The 20,494-nt window shown below is 33.3% G+C and overlaps 1 protein-coding gene across 1 annotated transcript in view; it reads left to right on the forward strand.

Moving 5' to 3' along the window:
• The window catches only part of LOC150091369 (moesin/ezrin/radixin homolog 1-like), a 220,619-nt gene that overhangs the window by 151,226 nt on the left and 48,899 nt on the right, over positions 1-20,494 (forward strand). The window contains exons 9-10 of the mRNA XM_090375244.1: positions 3,071-3,167; positions 7,601-7,764. Coding sequence (XP_090231370.1) covers positions 3,071-3,167; positions 7,601-7,764 — 261 coding nt within the window. The remainder of the gene's footprint in view (positions 1-3,070; positions 3,168-7,600; positions 7,765-20,494) is intronic.

Consider the following 20,494-nt stretch of genomic DNA (forward strand, 5'->3'; position numbering starts at 1 on the left):
CTGATCTTGCAATTCTTACAGACATTTCTACTTATTGTGATGCCTTTAATTTAAAACTGCAAGGGAAAGGAAAATTGGTCTCTGATTTGTATGGTGACATCAAATCATTTCAGAATAAGTTATTATTTAAATCCCAAATTGGGCAAGACAGTTTAGTTCACTTTGAATGTTGTACCGAGCTAAAAAAGAAACTACCTAAAAGTGAAACCGTCACATTATTACAATTACTTTTCGGCAAGTTTAAGTCTATTTGCTGATATAAGATCCCATGAAAAAGACATAAGCTTGTTTGGGAATCCATTTACTTCTATGGCTGAAAACTACAATCCCAGCTTGCAACTTGAAATTATTGATCTTCAAGCCAAAGCATGGTTAAAAAATACGTATATGGACTGTGAAAATAAACTATTTGAATTCTACCTGGTTCTCCCATCTGAAGATTTTCTGCTAATAAAAGAAAATGCCAAAAAAATGGCTACTTTGTTTGGATCAACGTATGTTTGCGAGCAAATTTTTTCATGCATGAAATCAAATAAATATTTAAAAAGAAACAGAATAATAGTTGAGCAGTTTCATTCCATATTGAGAATTGCCACCACAAATGTTCAACCAAATTTTGGTTGAAACCAAAATATCCAGCCCCAGTCATCTCATTAAATGTTTAGTTTTGTTCAGTAAATGTTCGTGTATCGTAGTTAATAAAATTTTCTAATATTTTCAATTTTAGTTGTATCATATTTATTTATTCACCTTAATATTGAAAAGCATGATCCTTTTCAGGTTGTAAATTTTCTAAAGTGAGTATTTAAAAACAAAAGTAAGGTGTTTTTTTTTTTAAAAAACAAAAGTAAGTCAGTTTTATAACTTTAATAATTTTAATAAAATCTAAAAAAAAAAATTACTGACAGATTTGTTGCATATAAAAGTATTGGGATTTGCATTTATATAAAGTCTGAAAATAAAAGATGGTAACATGAAAATATAAAACTTCCTTTTACATGTAACAGGATACAGAAAATTTAACACATTAATTTTTCTTGAATCACTCATTGCAGCCAACGAAACAAATCCAACTTTGAATATGGCCCTTGTACGGGGAAAAGGTTGGACTCCACCGAACTATATGATTAAGTAATAGATCAAAATTTATTATGATTTTGGCAGAAATTTTTATTCATTCTATATATTTTTAATCTATACATATAGTATACCAAAAGTTGGAACCATTTTAAAAAAAAGCTGTTAAAATACTATTTACATTTATAAGGTACAGCAGTGTCTCGATTAATTGGGATCAGATTAACCAAATAAATCACCTAAGATTCCAAATAAAAAAATCAACCAGAAATCATAAAATTCAAATAATAAATAGAATAGGTATAAATAGATGTTTTGCAAATAAGCGACAGGAAGCAGCATTATAAGTCATCATTTGGAGATTAGTGTACCTATTATCTTGTAACCCTGCTGTCTTTACACCCACCAATCAAAAAAAAAAAAAAAAAACCCCAAATGTTTAGTTTGTTTTAGTGCATCGCATTGATTGTTGTGTTCCGTCACACTGCAAATGGACAAATTTTGTTTCATTATGCATGTCAGGAGTGTAAATTGTTTTTTTTTATCTTTTTTTTTTTTTTGTTTGTTTAGAAATCACAAAAATGGTGGGCAAATGCAAGAGTTGTGCTTTCAATTAAACAAAAACTTGAAATTATTCAAAAGTTTGGAAACTATGCATCTGTTAAATTTCTAAAGAACCATTATAATGTTGGTGACCAAACCATATACAACATTGTAAAAAATAAACGGATGCATTGTATTGGACACGTGAGTAGTGCGTGGTAGTTTTTTTTCGTTTTTTATCTATCGCCATACTTTTTACGTAGGTTGCTGACCATTTTTCAATACAGTAAGACCCCAACTTATGTTCGTTATTTATTATTATTTTATTTATTTTATTTTTTTTTTGATGACTGAAGATTTCAAGTGAAAGGGACACACATTTCACCATAATGAAAAAACTCACAGAATTCCAGCTATCTGCATTATTGCAAATGCAATAAGAGAGTTTACTACATGTTTATAATAGATTGCATTAACAGTAAAGCCCAATAACCTGGAAAGTGCTTTTATGGCAGTGACCTCCAAAAATGTGCTTTAGTAAAATGTGAGTGATAATAGTGAGTTTTCGCCTTAACCCTAAGAAGTTCTTTTCAGAAAATTTCATTTGACCATTATCGTGGCGGTGATGGCGCTACTAGTAAATCTGCTAAGAAAAGGAAAGCAATAGAGTTGGATCACAAAATTAAAATAATAAGGATGTATGAAATGACCAAACATTAACAAGTATCGTGCGGAATTCAGGTTTGTCAGTGGTAACGGTGAACACAATCATAAAGGAGAAAGACAGAATACGAGAAGTGGTCGGCACCAATGAAGGTCAACTATAATAACCAAGGCTACAAAATACGTAACCAGTTTTTACAGTACAATAACATGTATGTTTTCTTTTCTTATGTGCCACTCCGGCTACTTCACTGCTGTCCCCAGATAAAGTTTTTAATTGAACTAATTAAAAATATAACTATTTTTCTTCATTCTTCTGAGGATATAGCAGCAATATTTTATTAGTCTTTCCCGAGTTATGTAAAACTCGACTTACGTAGGAAGTTCTGGAACGTATCTCTTACATTTGTCGAGGACTTAACTGTATTTTTGGATTATCCGGGAATATTTTTTTACCATCTATTACAGAAAATCGAGTCTACTGTATATGGACATGGCAAACAAAAACCAAAATGGTTGCTATGGTCTAACAAATACACCTGAAAGAAATGAGTTATTAGGGATACTTCAGCATGACAGTTAACCAACATTGTTGATTTGTCCTGACTGTTAATTTATATTTGTATTTTAAAATTTTCATTATGCCCTTTGTGCTGCTCCTGTAATGTTACATAAAATTTAAGGTTTACTCCAATCTTGGAGTTATTTGTCTTAATTAAGCTAATTGTTAGTAATTTATCCTTGCTAATGTATGTTAGTATTGACTTAATTTTTTTTCCCTTCCTAGATTAACACCAAAAATAGGCTTTCCTTGGAGTGAAATTAGAAATATATCATTCAATGACAGGAAATTTGTTATAAAACCAATTGACAAGAAGGCACCAGTACGTATTAATAATTGGTTTGTTATTAGTAATCACCTAAAGGATTTAATTTTAGCTAAGTGATTGGTAAGAAAAAATTTGATTAAAGATTTCTCTCAAGCGGCGCCTCCGTGGCCAGGTGGGAAGGAGCAGCAGTGCATAGCACACGCTTCTTGATTAGACCGGGGTTCTAACCCGTCACCACCAAATATGGAGGATGCGGAAAGGTCAGGGAATGACCACCGCATATCCTGGAGCAATATGGCCTTAGTTGCTAATGCTCCTAAAAACCAAATAACAAACAAACATTTCTCTCAAGCAGTTCATATTTGTATGAATTTTGTTTACACTTTAACCTATATATTCACACTCACACACCTGAGTGCTCTCTGAATTAGGGCTTTTTAACATAATTCTTTAATTTTGAATCATTTTTATAAACTTAGTGGGGAAATCATATGTAATTGTTTGTTCCATATTTCTGGCAAGGAAGTTAGTTTACCTGCCAGATGACACCTAAGATCAGAGTTAGATTGTTTTTTAAGCACTTACCGAAATTTCCCTCTGTTTTGCTGTTATGCAGTTGTAGTGTACCAAAGGTTATAGTGTAGAAATGTGGGTGAAGTTTAATTAAAGCCTTTCATCCAGGTAGTGAATATGAACTGCCATTCTGTGGAACTTTTTTTTAAAAACAACATAAATTTATACTTGTGTTTCAAAGTCCTTGGTGAGATATTATTATGATTTCTTGTTTGAAAGAGATTTAACATATTTAGTAGTCTAAAGCTCTGAGCAACTTTATTTCAGTTTGACTAAAATACTCAGCACATGCAACACAACTTGCAAGGGTGATTGCGTGTGGTTGTGAGAGGTGCCATTGGGCACAGAAGAACAGAGTAGAGAAGGGGGTGGGAACATATTTGAAAAGCATTTAAATAAGAAAGCATTGAATCATATGTTCTTATTATGCTTTAAAATTTATAATCTCCTGGATTAAACTAAATGCTTTCTATATAGAGAAAATTATGATATTTTGTTTAAGGATAAAACTCTTTTGGTAAAAGATAAGCCCAAATAATTTATTGTTATAATTAGCCATATGGTGCAAGGGAGCCTGAAGCTTTTGCTGCACCAGCAAAAAAAAAAAAAAAATTCTGTGTGTGTGTCAAAACAGTAAGCTACAGAATTTCAAATGTTTGCAAATTTCAGAGGAATACATTATAGCAAGACTACTTTAATCTTTCTTAATTTGTTGCTGTCGAAGAAAGATCTCACACACTTAGCAGAGGTAGATGGTATATTTTTCTTCAAATAAGTGCTGAAAGATGGTGTCATATTAGTTGTCAAAAGCATTGCCGAAGAATGCTCATGATACATTCCATACTGGTGTTTTTTAAAGAACTAAAGGCTAAATACTTGTTATTAAAATTGAATTAATCTTACCTAAGGTATATTATTTTGATGCAAGGTTATATCAATTTATTTATGCTACTGTGGTTAATGTTTTATCAGTTAAGTTTTGGTCATACAATGTTCAAATATATGGAAGTGTATATTAACAGAAGCAGATTGAATAATTTAGGTTTGTTAGTCTTTGTACGTGTTATTTGTTTGTGCCGATTTATTTCGAAATATTACTTTTTTTTTCAGAGGTAGTTTATTTGATCCTTAACCACACTTAGTTTTCATATTTTCTAGTTTCCTCAAGGAAACTAAACCTGTGCCATACAAAAGGCAACTTGAAACAGAAGGGTGGGAGGGGCAAAGTTATTACAAAATAAAAAAATATTAGCAATATTATCCCCAGAAAATATTGGTATAATAATAAAACTATCTTGGTATGTTTTGGATAGAAATTATTGGGAGAAAATTTTAAAGTAAGAATCTCAATTATGAAAAGGTAAAAAAACAATCCAAGAAATAGAGGTTATGTCAAAAACACTGCAATGAAAATTCATGAAAAGATAGTTAGGTGAATTAGTGAAACTTCATTGAATTTTGGCTTCTACAAAGTGTCAGTTGTAGGAGAGGTGCAAAAACATCATACCTAGGCAGGATGAATTCTGAAAAAAAATTTTTGAAAGGTTGGCAGGGTTGTCAGTGACAGTACACGGCTGCAACAGGATCTAGAAAAGTTGAGCAGATGGGCTGAGAGGTGGCAAATGAAGTTTTAACATTGACAAATGTAAAGTACTACATATGGGAAGCAGTAATCCCAGAGTAACATATCAACTCTGTGGTACCACATTGACAGTGGTAGAGAATGAAAAGGACCTGGGGGTAATTGTGCAGGCAGATACGAACTTTTCTGAGTAGCTCATGGTGTCTGGTCAATGATATATAGGAATTTTTCGAGCGGGGATAAGGAGGTGATTATCCCCTTGTATAAGGCAATGGTGAGGCCACACCTTGAGTACAGTATACCGGTCTGGAGGCCTCATTTTAAGAAGGATGTAGAGCTATTGGAATGAGTATACAGAGAAAGGCAACAAGATTAGTGAACAGAACAAAGGGTTGCTCTCACAAAGAAAGGCTTAAGTTTTGCAAATTAGTGTCTGTAGACTAGGCACCTGCGAGGTGATCTGATTGCGATGTATAAAGCCTTGAATGGTTTGAGCATGCTCAGTGCTGATGGGATTCTTCCTTTTGCTCAGAATAATCACATGAGGGCATAAATTTAAATTGAGGAAGGATGGTTGTAAAGATGGTTGTAGAATAGATAAATAAATTTTTCTGTTTATACTCTGGGACAACCAAACGGTCAGAGGAGTTTACAAGATACACAGAATACAAGAAACAGCTCCGTATTCAGCAGTCACGGGCTTGAACCCCGGTCATTCAAGGCACATGTACTTATGCACCCGTGCGCCTGACCACTAGGCTATAGCGGCCTTGTGCGGAAGTTTGCCTTTAGCCAGCAGGCGGTCGATTGCTGGAACAAACTTCCATCTGTTGTAGAAGTTGATAGCTTAGATTCAAGGCAGAACTTGACAAATGTTTGGAGTGAGGGGATGGGGGAAATAAGGGATGGGTTTTTTTTTTTTTTTTTGGCTGATGCTATGTAAGCTTGCTTTCTTGCATCATGTGCCCAAGCTAATGCTAAGTCTTATACTTTGGAGCAGGAGTCAGATGCGTAATTATTTAGGTGGATGTGTCTTTCCAATTCTGTTTGGGAGAATATCCAAAAGCCTCTTGAATTTGACTTACTAATTACTTCTACACAAACTTACCCTCCTCACCCATATCAAACCATATTTTTTGCTTTATTTTGTATGTGTGCCTCTTTTAAAACCATAATGCTATCTATGGAGTTAAAGTTCAAATTAACTGTTTTTCACAATTGCCACAAGGGTCATAGGCATAGCCTACTTTCTCCATCTTTCAGTTGTCAGTGACCATATAGTATGCTAATTGCACAATTGTTTAGATTGGGGGAAGGTGAACAACTAAAGGCATCGGTTAAAGTTGCACCAAGAACTTACTCAAGTGGTACCATAGGATGATTTCATTTAATTATCCCCAAAAAAAAAAAAAAAAACTTGCTGTGATAGTTTTATCAAAGATAAACAAGTGGGCTGGCTTCCAATTTAAAGTGAAGCTCCCTAAATATATTTCGAAAACCTTCATTCACCCTGTGTGCATCCCTTTTTATAAAATGAGCAGGCAATTTTTGTAGACTGGTTTTGTAGAAACTCCTGTTTTCAGAAATTCACCTTTGGCATCAGTGACTTCAGACCTCGTACACCATTTGTGAAAAGTTGCTATTCTCTGATTTTGATTGTGTTTTACGAGGTTGCATTTAGTTTCCCAGTTTTTGAACAGTGTGATAGGAAGATGAATTAGCATTGCTATTACTTGTTAGTTAAATTTCAGGAAGCTGTGATTAACTGAGATTGTAGTTTATATGAGAACATACACTTTGATTTTTGACCTACCAGTCTTTCAAATGGTTATGAAGTACTGAGGATCTAAATATTTCTGTACTATTTCTTTTGGTTACAGATATAAAGTTGGAAGTTATAAAAGATATAAAGATATGTGAAGTTTCTCTTTTGGCACTTTGAAAAAAATGAAACACTAATGTAATAATTTGCTTCTGTGTTTAACAATGTTTAAAGACAGCTGTTGTAATTCATGTAGTCTGCTTTTATTAATTTTTACCATTTAAATGACTAGTGCACTTGTTAATTTTAGAAATATTGTTCAGTCAGAACACATTTGTGTACAGGAAAGTACACACTGTATACAGGAAAGTACACACTGCATTACAAATTCTTAAATGTTTATCAGCACTAGTAGCATTCATTCTTTGCCAGCTATTAAGACTATATATCTACTGTTTTAATTATCATGTGATCTGTTGCCATCAGAAATGTAGGCAGGATAAAGCAAGGGAAGATTTTAATCATAGCAAAAATGGTGCCATAAGTTAGATAAAAATTTTTCATTTACAGGATTTCGTTTTCTTTGCACCCCGATTACGGATTAATAAAAGAATTCTTGCTCTTTGTATGGGAAACCATGAATTATACATGCGTCGCCGAAAGCCAGATTCAATTGAAGTTCAGCAGATGAAAGCTCAAGCAAAAGAAGAAAAATTGGCTAAACAGCAAGAAAGGTTAGTTTAGTTAATTATTTTGAGTTTATAGTTTAGCTTTATTAGTTGCTTTCCATATTTACATTTTGAAAACTTTTGTAATAGACCTGAATCAGTAAAACTTGTGCATTTGAGTGCAGTCTTCTAAATAAGATTTAATCTTTAATTCGTTCATTTCAGTTTAGTGAAGAAAGTGCATTGCGATATAATGTTATGACAGTGGTAGTAAAGGTGGTATTTGGGAAGCAATTAAACTTAAATGTATTTTGATGTCCATACTGTTCCCTAACTAACAAAATAGTTATTCCATTTTATTATGGATAATTTGAAATAGGTGTTTATAATGAAATTCAAAGTGTTGGGTTCCACAGCTTGTGAATACAGTGTGTAATTTGAAAAGACTGCTCACCCAACTACAGTCAAACATTGTTGTAATGAAATTGAATGGAACTACAACAAAAATTCATTACTGCACAGTATATTTTTCACCATTAAATTTTACAATTTCTGTCCACCCAAAAATTGCTTTTGTGAATTGCCTATGGGTAATTCACATAGCTCTAAGTCACACTATAGATGACATATAATCCAGTTTTATTCACACCACTGAAACCAAAATACACTCGTCACTAATGACAAAAAATGCAAGATTTCCCAACAGATTCTGTACAGCTTCCTTTGTCACCACATGTGTACTGTACATGCTTAATGAGAGAGAGAGAGAGAGAGAATAACAATGAGTGTGCATCAGAGAAAAAATACCCTTGCAATAGAGAATAAAAAAAATTTTATTGTGTGTGAAATGTTTATCACATGCAATTATAAAGATTATTGATCTTCGTTTTTGTTGTTATAATAGTCATGCACATTGAGGTTTACATTAAAACAAGAGCTACATTCTTATGTATAATTGTACTTCTCGGCAAAAGAGAGCAAAAGACCATATTTGGAGATATTATTTGCTGTTTAATACATGTATGATTCATGCAAAAAAGGTATATTCCTCCCTTTTAGCACTGGCACTTAGTGAACTTTAACTTAACACAGGCTGCTCTTGCCAATTAGCTAGTTGTAATTTGCAAGAAAAGAATAGGTCAGCGAGCACTTGTGTAAGTTGATGACTGTTGATTTACATAAACATCTGAGAGTGAAGAGATAGAAAATGTTTGGTGTTTTGGATGCAGTTAGAAAAATGCACATTTGATTATGCAGTAGCTGTGAAATTTTACTTTGGTTTATGCAGGATTAAATTTTTTGTGCATGTAAATTGTCTGTTTATGAAGAGTAACTCTGGAAACTTTCAGAAACTTGGCTTCATTTTGCTAAGCCAAGTTAAAAAAAAATATATAATAATAAAAAAGCATACCTCCACATTTGAATTAGAAAATTCTAACATCCTGCAAACAACTGGCTTTTTTCTTTTTTTTTTTGTAATATTTTATTGTAGTATATAGTTCTGTAATCCTTTCATAAGATTCCACACAACTGTAATCAAACATAAGATTCCAGCTGTTTAGAATGACATCATTGGCTTAGTCAAATGCTGTATGACAAGTTTTGTAGCTGTACTGTTCCAGAGCAATTTGTTCCAAGTTTCAAAGTTCATTTAATTAGTCAACAGTACTAAAAAATAATATATAACTGCCTTTTTGTATTGATTACGAGCAGTGATACGTAATAATCCAATTACCTGTTTCAATATACAGCTTGTATCAAACTGTATTATTGATAATGGTGGCAAAAACAAACTTTGCAGTATGTTATATGTCAGAAATTGAATTTCTGCACAGTACAATTCCATGGCTATTTTTCTCATATTGATTAAATTAATATCTACTAATGAACATCTACTACAATGGAACTAAAAGGTTCTTAACATCCAAGTATTCAATGAATCCAGTTGACCAAGTATACTTGGTCAGTTATACTTTATTTTATTTTACTCCTGTATACAGGAGTAAAAATAAAATCAAAACAATATTTACACAAAATATAACTAGTAAAAACTGTTAAATTAAAGTGAAAAGCAAGGTTATAACAGTATAAACACAAGACAAAAAATGAATTGTAGCTTTGGGCATTCCAGGATGTCTTTGTAATATCAAAGTTCTTTAGAGCAATACTATGATAGATAGACAGTTGAGCAATACCAGAGCAGGTTGGTGGACCATGTGGTCAGTAACTGTTCACACAATGATCTATGATTCCCATCTCTTATCCCTCTTGGTTAATTCCTGTTCAAAAATGGAGTCAGTGCATAGACCTGACTTATAAAGCAAGTGGGAGTGGTGAAATTTTGTGGTAATTCCATCCACTGGCAATCGTACAGCTGACATGATCTTTCGTGTAAACTTTAATTGGATTGAGAACACATTTCATACTCCAAAAATGTTCATTCGGCAGAGAGGGAAATTCTTCACATCTTCCTCTCGAATAGAAGTAAAATACTCATCTATATGGCCTTATAAGCCTCTTGGTTTGACCCATGTAGCAGTTTGGGTGGTCTACAATAAACCAACCTCACTTTGCATGAAAATTGTAAGCAGTTTTACCTGAGAGCTCATTGACAAGATATTACAGGCTAGATGTTGCATGCACTTTGACACTTTACAAGAAAGGCTTGGGTATGGGGGATGAATCCTGTAGCTAATGGTAGAGAACTTGGGTCAAGCAGGAGGGAGGAGAGCTAAAACTATCCAATACTGTCTTGAGAAAGACACGTTGTGCCTTTTTATGGCATTCCAAAATGTTGGCTTGGGTGGCACCAGCTTACGCAGAAGAGCCAGCAAGTGCTTTGTAAAATTCTTTGTGCCTGTTGTAACAGGCACAAAAAATTTTACAAATGTCTCATTTCTCAAACACAATTACAACAAATGCTTTTTTACTAATTTTTTGTATATAATAAACTGTTAAGTTCAAGAGGGAAAACTGTTAAGAAACAATAGAAAAGTAAACAGTATAGATGAGATAATGTTAAATTATTTTGGTAAGGTGGGTACATTTCTTTATTTAAAATCTTGAATGATTCTTTCTGCTGTCATTTTTATGATAGACCTGTGCAATGCACCAATATATCTCATTATTCACTGCAGTAGTTTTCCAACTGTAGTGAAAACTACAGTTGGAAACTATCAACATCCATAATCCAAAATGCACTTGAAAGAATAGCTGAAACACCAAAAACAGTTAAAGAAACAAATCTGTAGACTTCCTAATTGAAACTGCTAGGTAGTGCATTCTGAAAAATTACTCAAGCATTGTAGGTTTGGATTCCCAGTTAGGAATTTTCCCCCATTTGATTCTCCTTACATTAAGAGGAATAATATCCAGGTGGAATCTCTTTATGCCTCAAAAGAAATGCATAATGAACTTGAACAAGAAATTGAAGTAAAGAAATGCTCATCAGGGAGGGAGCAAATGTTACTTCCAACCAGGAAAGTATCATATACCTATAGTTGACATACCACAGTTCCCAACACTAATTAAACCAGGATGCTTACTAATCCAAGGTAGAACATATAATTGAACCCCTGTGTTGTTTTGTATGATAGTTTTTGACATGTGTAGGTAGCTTGCTGAGGAACACTGGTCTATACCAGTGTTTCTCAATCTTTTTACTCTCGTGGCACATTTTCCAAAGAAGAAAAATTTCGCGGCACACCTACATAGTCATAGAAGAAGAAATTTCTAAATTAAATAAATAGAACGAAAAATAATATTAACAATTTTTTTATTTATACTTATATTATATCTGTGTTATGCAAACAATTCTTACAACCAAAATAAAATATAAAAATAATTAAATAAATAATTACAAAAAGAAAATATGTACGCCTTCAACAAAGCCTTAAATTATTCAAATATTTGATAGAAATCAAATGAATTTTTATTTAAAAAATTATAGTCAATGTGAAATATGTGATTGGCGATGTTTTGTTATTTCTGCTATATTAGGTCTTATTTCAGACAGAGCAACTCGCAGGTCATCTTCGACATTTTCCAATCTTGATCGTTTTTTATTTTTCATGTTAGTGAGAGTTGAAAATCCTAACTCACATAAATATGACGTAGAAAATTGGAGTAAAATATATATTGCTCTTTTAGATAACTTTGGATATTCATCTCTGACTGAAATCCAAAAAGTATCCAAATGAAATTCCGAATGTTTGATTTTTAATGTTCTGTCGGATGAAAGGGAAATCAGTTCTTCCTCTTCTTTAAGGCAAAGATTCCAGTTTGATGTATCATTAATAAAAGGATTTCGAATCCAGTCATATTTTTCCGATTTAATAGATGGAAAATATGTTTTTATTGCCTTTTGAAGCAATTCCAAATGGTTTTTCACCACTGGTGCAAGAAAATTTCTCATCTGTTCAGGAATCTTAGGAAACATAGCTAAATTATTTTCATCAAGTATATTCATCCACAAGCATAATTTTTTATCAAAAGCAATTAACTTATCTGTTGACGTTAAGATATTTTCGTTTTGCCCTTGTAAACTAGTATTTAAAATATTAAGATGTGCAAATATATGTTCTATGTAAGCCAGTTTTGCACACCACAATTCATTCTTAAAACAATCATAAAATTTTTGTATTTTCATAAGATTCTTTTGTTTTCCTGCTGTATTTATTTCATTTTTAAAAAATGTACAAATTTCTGCTCACAATTCAAATACACGGGCTAAAACTTTTCCTCTAGAAAGCCAATGAATATCATTATGTAGTAATAAACAATTGTAGTTAAATTCCATGCTGTCGCATAATTCTTTGAAAATTCTTGATTTTAAAGGTCTGCTTTTAATATAGTTAAAAATTTTTATTACGTTCTAGTACAATGCTTAATTCTGTCGGGAGAGTTTTGCCTACTAAAGCTTCTCGATGAATAATGCAATGTGTAGAAATAAGATTTGAATTTTTTTGTTTTGCAAACGCCAAAAAACCTTTTTCCAGGTCCGATCATCGATGCAGCACCATCTGTACAAATGCCTGTAAAAAAATTCCATGATAACTTTGTCTTTTCGAAAAAGTTATCTACACAATTAAATATTTCCGTTCCTGTCGTTCTTCCTGGCAATTCTTGACAAAATAAAAATTGGTTCATAATTAAATCTCCGTTAATGAATCGAACAAATCCCATTAATTGTGCTTTCCCGCTGATATCTGTTGACTCATCTATTTGCAGAGCAAAAATTTGACCATCAAGTTTTTGTTGAACATTTCTACTATATTTTCCGACATATCGATTATTCTTCGACTTATAGTATCGTTGGAAAGAGGAATTTTATTTATTTCAGCTTCTGCATCTTTGCCAAACATACATTTCACCATTATACGACAAGCAGGACCGATCAACGTTTCTCCAATCGAATGAGGTTTCCCTTTTTGTGCAATAAGTTGCGCTACTTCATAGGAGGCAATTTGTGCTTTGTCAGACACTTTTTTATTGTGTTTTCCAATTTTTGTATTTGTTTGGCACTATTTGTCATTAATCGTTCAAAATACCTTTTGTCTTTAGACATCAAATTTCTATGAACTTTTTCCATATGGCGTTTTAGCTTGCTAGGAACCATTGCACTGTTTGCTTTTTTATGTCCACATACAACACATAAAGGTAAGGGGAAATTTATGTCCCCTGTCCACGTAAAACCAAAATTTAAGTAATCTTCATTATATTTTCTTGTACTAATTTTCGATCTTTTTGGCTAAGATTCATCGGCGCTGGTAATGTTCATATTATCACTATTTTCAATGGATATATTTGTATCTGCTGCAGAACTACTGTCGCCTACATCAATAGTTTTGTTTTTATTTTAAAATTTTCGTATATCCATTTTCAGTTTTTTCTAATAAACAAAAAACGGTTTTGTAGAATAACCCTAAATTATTTACTTTACAACACAAACACAGTTCAATATGACAATATTAATACGATATATATAAATAAACACGTAATACGCCGCATGCCTACGCGTACAACTCCCAGAGAACTAGAGAGAGACTAGAGATGGGATCCCTTATTTTGACTTAATGAGCTAATTCAGGGGCGCTGCGCACTTATACAGTATCGCGTCGGTCCGATTCACGTGATCTGCGAGCGACAGATAATTGGTCTTTATTCAAATAGTGTTGGCGCCTGAACTGCAGACGCCCCTGTATTCGGATATGTCAATTTCAATTCGTAATAAAAAGATCCTTCGTGTACTTTATTCTTATTAATGGTATTGTACATACCATTAATGGTAATACTTATTAATGGTATTGTATGTACTGTATATTCGGACAATGATGTTAAAATAAAAATGACGCTAGTTTTTTTTTAAGATTCGCGGCACACCCTTTGAGAAACACTGGTCTATACCATATGTTGCTGTTAAAGAGTAAAATAGTCAAATGTTAGAGAACAACTTCAAAACTATAAGGGCAGCCATCCTGCTTATAATCATACATGCAACCTCTGGAATAGGTAGAAACATACCTTACCAAAAACCTAAAAACACAATCCTACCAGTTAACACAGGTAGACCATCCTCTGCCCAAATAACTTACTAACAATGATCAGTAAGGACTTTTATGGACATCAGTTGCACAGGAGAATTCTTCCTCAGGTACAGAAATCACTTATCCCATCTCAGTCATAGGAATGAGCAGCTAATATCTTCCTTGATCACACCATCTAAATCAGAAAACAAAGAAATGAATGCCACAGTACATGCTAAATCTCACAATCAGGTGAAAATACATGACAAAACAAAATTGGTTTTGGAGATTTTCTGAGAAGAAACACCCAGAGAAACCTTTCCCCCCCCCCCAAACACATTTAAAGCAGCAAAATACCTGGCCTCAAACTGGAAACATCTGAAGAACACCCATCTGAACCAAAAACAAATAAGAAATATCATCATTCAGCGGAATTGTAAAAGTTCTGTTGGATGAGATCCATCACCTCTTACATGATACATAATTCTGATCCCATCTGTTAATGTTGGTTATACAATCTTCTTGTTTATACTCTGGCACGACCACTGGGTCAGTGGAGTTTACAGTAAATCAATCAGTACAAATATTAATCATATTTAGCAGTCACGGGCTTGAACCCCCTTTCACTCAAAGAGCAGGTGCTACTGCACTCTCCCTCCTGACTGCTTGGCTACATCAAAGGTAGCATGCATAGCAAAGATTGAATCAAAGAATACGTGGTGGGATAACAATACTAGTCAGTCCTCTTACCATTCTAAGCAACCCACTTAAATTCTTCACTAGAGGTGATAGCCATACATGTAATAGTTGTTTGATTTATGTATTACCAAACTTAAATATGCAATATGGTGATCTCATTGTACAGCTTCCTCGTGCTTATTGCATGACTGGAAGATATGAGCGCCCTCTATGAAAAAATAAAAATTCATTAACAAGCAAGAACAATTTATACAAAAAAGGAATAGATTAAGACAGCCTGTCTCTCCTTAACAATGGATTGCATACATGTTTACACCTCCCAACTGGTTGAATACAATAGGAAATTAAGCTAAATTTACAGTAAATTAAATTAAAACTTAATTATATAACTAGAGAAGGGATTTTCCTTTTGTAAAGTTGACTTAATTTACTATTGTCCTGGGTGGTTAAATTCTTTTCTGAAGAAAATAGTGTTAACAACTGCAAATTCTGAATGGGAAACATTCAGGGCAGTAATTATAGCTTTTTATACTTAGACTTTGCTTTCTGTGCCAACTTTTGTCCGAGTTTTGTTGGGGTTTTTTTTTTTTTTTTTTGTCTGAGAATGACAAAAGCATTTACAGAATCTGTAAATGCTTTTGTCATTCTCAGACTACTTTTGATAGAAGCATATAGTAACAAAGGACACATGGCCAATCCCATGTATCACAGGTTTATTTAAAATGGATTGCCAAGTTAGTTATTTAAAACAGATTGCCATGTTAACCCAAATTAATATGGCTGAAGAAGATTTAATATTCATTTGTTGAAAGCTAATTCCCCTTTTTGTATTTTAATTATATGAAATTATTATATTATATTTATATTTGTCTTTATTGGTATTAACAGAATTTTGAATGTAGTGTGATCAGTGTCTGATAGAATGTGTAACATATTGTTGACTTTATAAGGTTCTTCAAACAGTAGATTATTAATAATTATATCAGAAAGAGAAAATACTAGAAGCAAGAATGTTCTAGACCTGAACATTGCCCACCAACCAGATAACATCATAGGGTTGATAGTACAAGATCCATTAACACAAAGTGATCACACAGATCTAAATTGAACAGTGATGAAGTAAGATTGCAGCTGTTAAAGGTAAAGGTGTGTTTTAATTTCACGAAAGGGGCCTGTGACAGTTTGACTTTATATGGCCTCTGTCAAATGGGCAGTTAGCACAGGGAGGGAGAGTATATGTGCCATTAAGAAAATGTAGCACAGGATGCTGAGGTGAATGAATATGAAGTTGGCCAGTTTAACAGAAGAAAGATAGCATGGGAAAGTTACAGAGCAATGAAAAGTACCGAATCCTATAGCAGCTACAAGCCGATCTCTGTAATAGTACCACAGAAGGATTAGGCTGGCAGAGTATGAGAAATCACTGGCTAAGAGAGCAAAGCATAGGAACAAGTTTTTTGTATAGGTGAATACAAAGAAGAAAAGAATGAATAAGATTGGATCCTTGCATAATGGCTATGAGAAAGTCTTATTTAATCACTAATGTATATTGGTAATACAGGTCGACCGTCACTAATCCGGTTCCACCGCTAATCCGAACATAATTTCAAATTTCCCGGGTCATCGCACCGACCTGCCGCTACTGTTTTGGTGGCATTAGTTGCAGCATCAGCTGTTGGTGCGAACTCGTGAACACTGGCAAGCCATTCCCACTTGTTTTTCTGCATTTTATTATTATAACCTTCTCACATTTAGCCCCAGCCATGGTTCCAATGCATAAAGGAAGTGTCTCTCGTGGTGTAAAGCACAAACACCGTACATTGTCCATAACAGATAAAGTTGAACTTCTGAAAAAACTTGACAGTGGTGTGTCTGTGAGAAGTTTAACTCTGCTTAATTGTAAATTCCAGCAATTTCTCTCAGTTCCGCTTATTTTAGTAATTTTCTTTTTAGTTTGTACAACACACTTGTACAAACTTCTGAAAAACAACACAATATGATGGATAATACAGCACACTAACGAACTTGTTTTCACAAAATCTCTAACAATACTGACAAACTTATTGCAACGTTTGAGTTTATTTTATCACAATTAGTTTTATTGCAGCACTTGCCACGCGTGCAATAAACTCATCACAAACGACCTTCATATGTATGCTGTAATAGTGTCGCACGTATGTGGCTGACACAGCTTCTCAAGAAATAAAGTAACCTACTGGGCCATGTCGGCCACATATATGGAACATAAAAAAAACTTTTTTTATATTTGAAGCGAAAAAACGACAACACTGACATTACAATATTTATTTTAGAAATACTAATCAAATTATTTGCTCAATATTTTTTGGCTCCTGGGGAATTTTTTTTTTTCTTAAACTAGCTTGGCAGTCAACGTGTTAAAGGTAGGATTAGGTGGTTAGCTGTTGGGTAAACTGTATGTGCTAAAATAACCACTGGTGATCCGGCAAACTCACTAATCTTGCACCCCACAGGTCCCAGTGCTCCGGATTAGTGACTGTCGACCTATACCACTATAGCTAATGAATTGAACAGGTACTTTGCATTGATATTTACAAAAAAAGACCCTTCACAATGAGGAGAAAGTGTGCTAGTGAAGCTGAAAAGCATGAAGTTAATACAGGTAGTTTTCGACTTTACGAGTTAATTCGTTCCCAGCGGATGATCGTAAAGCAAAGTCTTAAAGTGGGAATTCATTTCCCATAGCTGTAATGTTAAAAACAGAGATTATGTTCTCAACAATGAAATTTGACCATCATCAGCCATTATCAATTCCCTACAGGATGAAGACCTCTCCAGCAACTTTCCAGTTCCTTCTGTTTTGTGCAGTGGCCATCCATTTACTACCCACAAACTCATGAATTTCATCTGTCCATCTCCGTCGTTGTCTTCCAGGTTTTCTTCTAGCTCCTCTTGGGTACCATTCTGTTATTTAACCTCTTGGGTACTATTCTATTATTTGACCATAGTAATGTTAAATAAAGGTCAAGAAAACAATAGTTTATGCTTAAACAAATGATTTATTTATCCAAAGAAATGAAACCATAGCCTTTAAAATCAAGAAAATTATAATACAGTGTATTCTGGTTATTTGGGCCACCAGTTAATTGGGGCAGCCGTTTATTTGGGACAAATCTTAAAGAACAGAACCCAATCGAGAAAATGCAGGGTTTACTTCGCTTAATTGAGATTCCCCTACGATTGTCTCAGGCCATATCACGTAGTTCAGTCTGATTTCTGGAGGTCACAACAATAAAAACAATTAGCAGTTACCCTGTTTGTTGGGCTTTTCTGTTAGTGTAATCTATTATAAACAGATAGTAAACCTGACCATGTTGAATTTGTGATAATACTGATAGGTGTGAATTCTGTGGGTTTTCACATTATGGTGAAATGTGTTTTCTCCTTCCACGAAATCTTCAATCATATAAAAAACAAATTTTCAGAATCTTCTCTTCATTCCTATTTTTAAAGCTTCATAAGTTGTTACTCCTTTCTCACTTGCAAGTATCATGATACTTGTGATTTGTGTGTGCCGTGTTCTTTGTTATTGATTGCTTAGTATGTACATATTACAGTACGTATTAATTAAGCTATTCACATAAGCGTAAATTTATTTTTATTTTGCTAACCTGTGGAAAATATTCTTCTGGTTTTCATGTATCATTTAATTTTTTAATTGGTAAGGTAATAAAGTGTAAATTTGTGCGTAATATATCTTTACTTTTATAGCCTGTGGATAATATTCCTCCTATTTTTGCTAATTAGAATTGCTATTTAATAGAATTAAAATTCAATTCACAAATGTGATCACAATGACTGGCACTTACTACATATCGTATAGTGAACAGTACTTTCCATCATAGCATAATTTGATCGTACAGAAAATCAATCAAAGCGGGAGTCCATTGTATTTTTAACTATTTACGTGAAACTTCGCATAATTGGGGCAAAATGCACTAGTCCCGATGTGTCCCAAGTAACCGGAATCGACTGTAATGAAGAAATTGTCATACGAACATTAAAGAATGTTTATCTTCATCGACTGATAACAAAAAATAATGAAATCATGTTTGCTTATGATCTCATATTTTGTTTCCAGTGTTATTCCTCATCGCTGTTTCTTTTTATTAATATCACTCTGTTCAGTAGTATTACTTCGTTTTGGAATACTGTATAGTATTAATAAACGGGATAAATTTGAAATAAGACAAAACAGCAAAAATTAACAACCACTCTGTAACATCAGTGTGATAACTGCTTTGTTGTGGAAGTCGATGAGAGGCTTTCATCTGTCTGAACAAACAAACAAACACGCATGGTAGTACACATAACCAGGGCTGTAGTAGAGGGTATATGCAGAGCGTATACCCTCTGGATTTTTTTAGGTGACTAGTGTATATGATATATATATATATATATATATATATATATATATATATATATATATATATATAGTCAAACTTCCCTATAACGAATTTGATAAATCCGGCAAAAAAATTCATTATAGAGGAATTTTGTTATACAGAGTATCTTTTTTATTAGAAATTATCTAATTAGAGAATGAAAAAGAATCTACATTTATTTTTAATGTATTTTATTTCAAAAACATACTTATTTAAATTACGTTTACACAATTTTTGCCGGTAAATATCACAAATTAAAAAAATCTAATTTTTGTTTGCACAGTACAATTAAAAAATTGTCTGATTCTCAAAGAAAACCTCACATTTGTTCAGAGCATTAAAAACATTATCAGGAACATTTTCACAAAACTGTAGACCCATACGAACCGTTAATCAAGCATTAATCATTTCTTCGCAAGTTGGCTTTTCTACGGGTTGTTCTGATGCATTATCATCAATTTCTTCGTGATCATGGTCACGTCTAACACTGTTCAGCAGTATTTCATCTTCATTTGGATGTTCTCCTGTGACCTACATAAACATAACTATCCAGTGTTATTTCATTTTCGATGTTTCCGGACGATTCTAATAATATCCAAAAGTTTTTCAGTTGTGAAGGGGGCAGTTCATCTTGTTCGTCCAGTCGTTGTTCAACTTCTGTATTCAATGCAAATCCCGCTTTTGAAAAACAATTTTGAATAGCATATTCAGTGACATCATTTGTCCAAACTTTTGCCAGTTCAGAGATGCAATCTCTAAACCTCCAAGTTTCTATTTTCTGATAATGCATGGACAGTCTTCATTATTATTCTCTTTCGATAATGAAATTTAAAATTTTTAATAATGTCCATTGGCTGGAGTTTTGACGTTACGTTTGGTGGTAAAACAACTCGCACTTTTAAGTTTGGCAGAAATATTGGCAGGATGTGCTGGCCAGTTGTCAGTTACCAACACGATTTCTTTTGTTATATGCTTGTCTAGTTTTAATATCCATTCTTCAAAAATATCACTTGTCATCCATGCTTTTTTATTAAAAGGTGTAGTCAACTTCCAAAGATTTTGTGCCTCTAAAACATCTTTGGTTTTTTGATATTCCGATGACTAAAAGTCTTAATTTTTCACTTCCTGTCATATTTGCTCCAACTAGCA

This window comes from Mastigoproctus giganteus, chromosome 1 (assembly GCF_048544385.1).
Source record: "Mastigoproctus giganteus isolate SK-2022 chromosome 1, ASM4854438v1, whole genome shotgun sequence".
NCBI lineage: Eukaryota > Metazoa > Arthropoda > Arachnida > Uropygi > Thelyphonidae > Mastigoproctus > Mastigoproctus giganteus.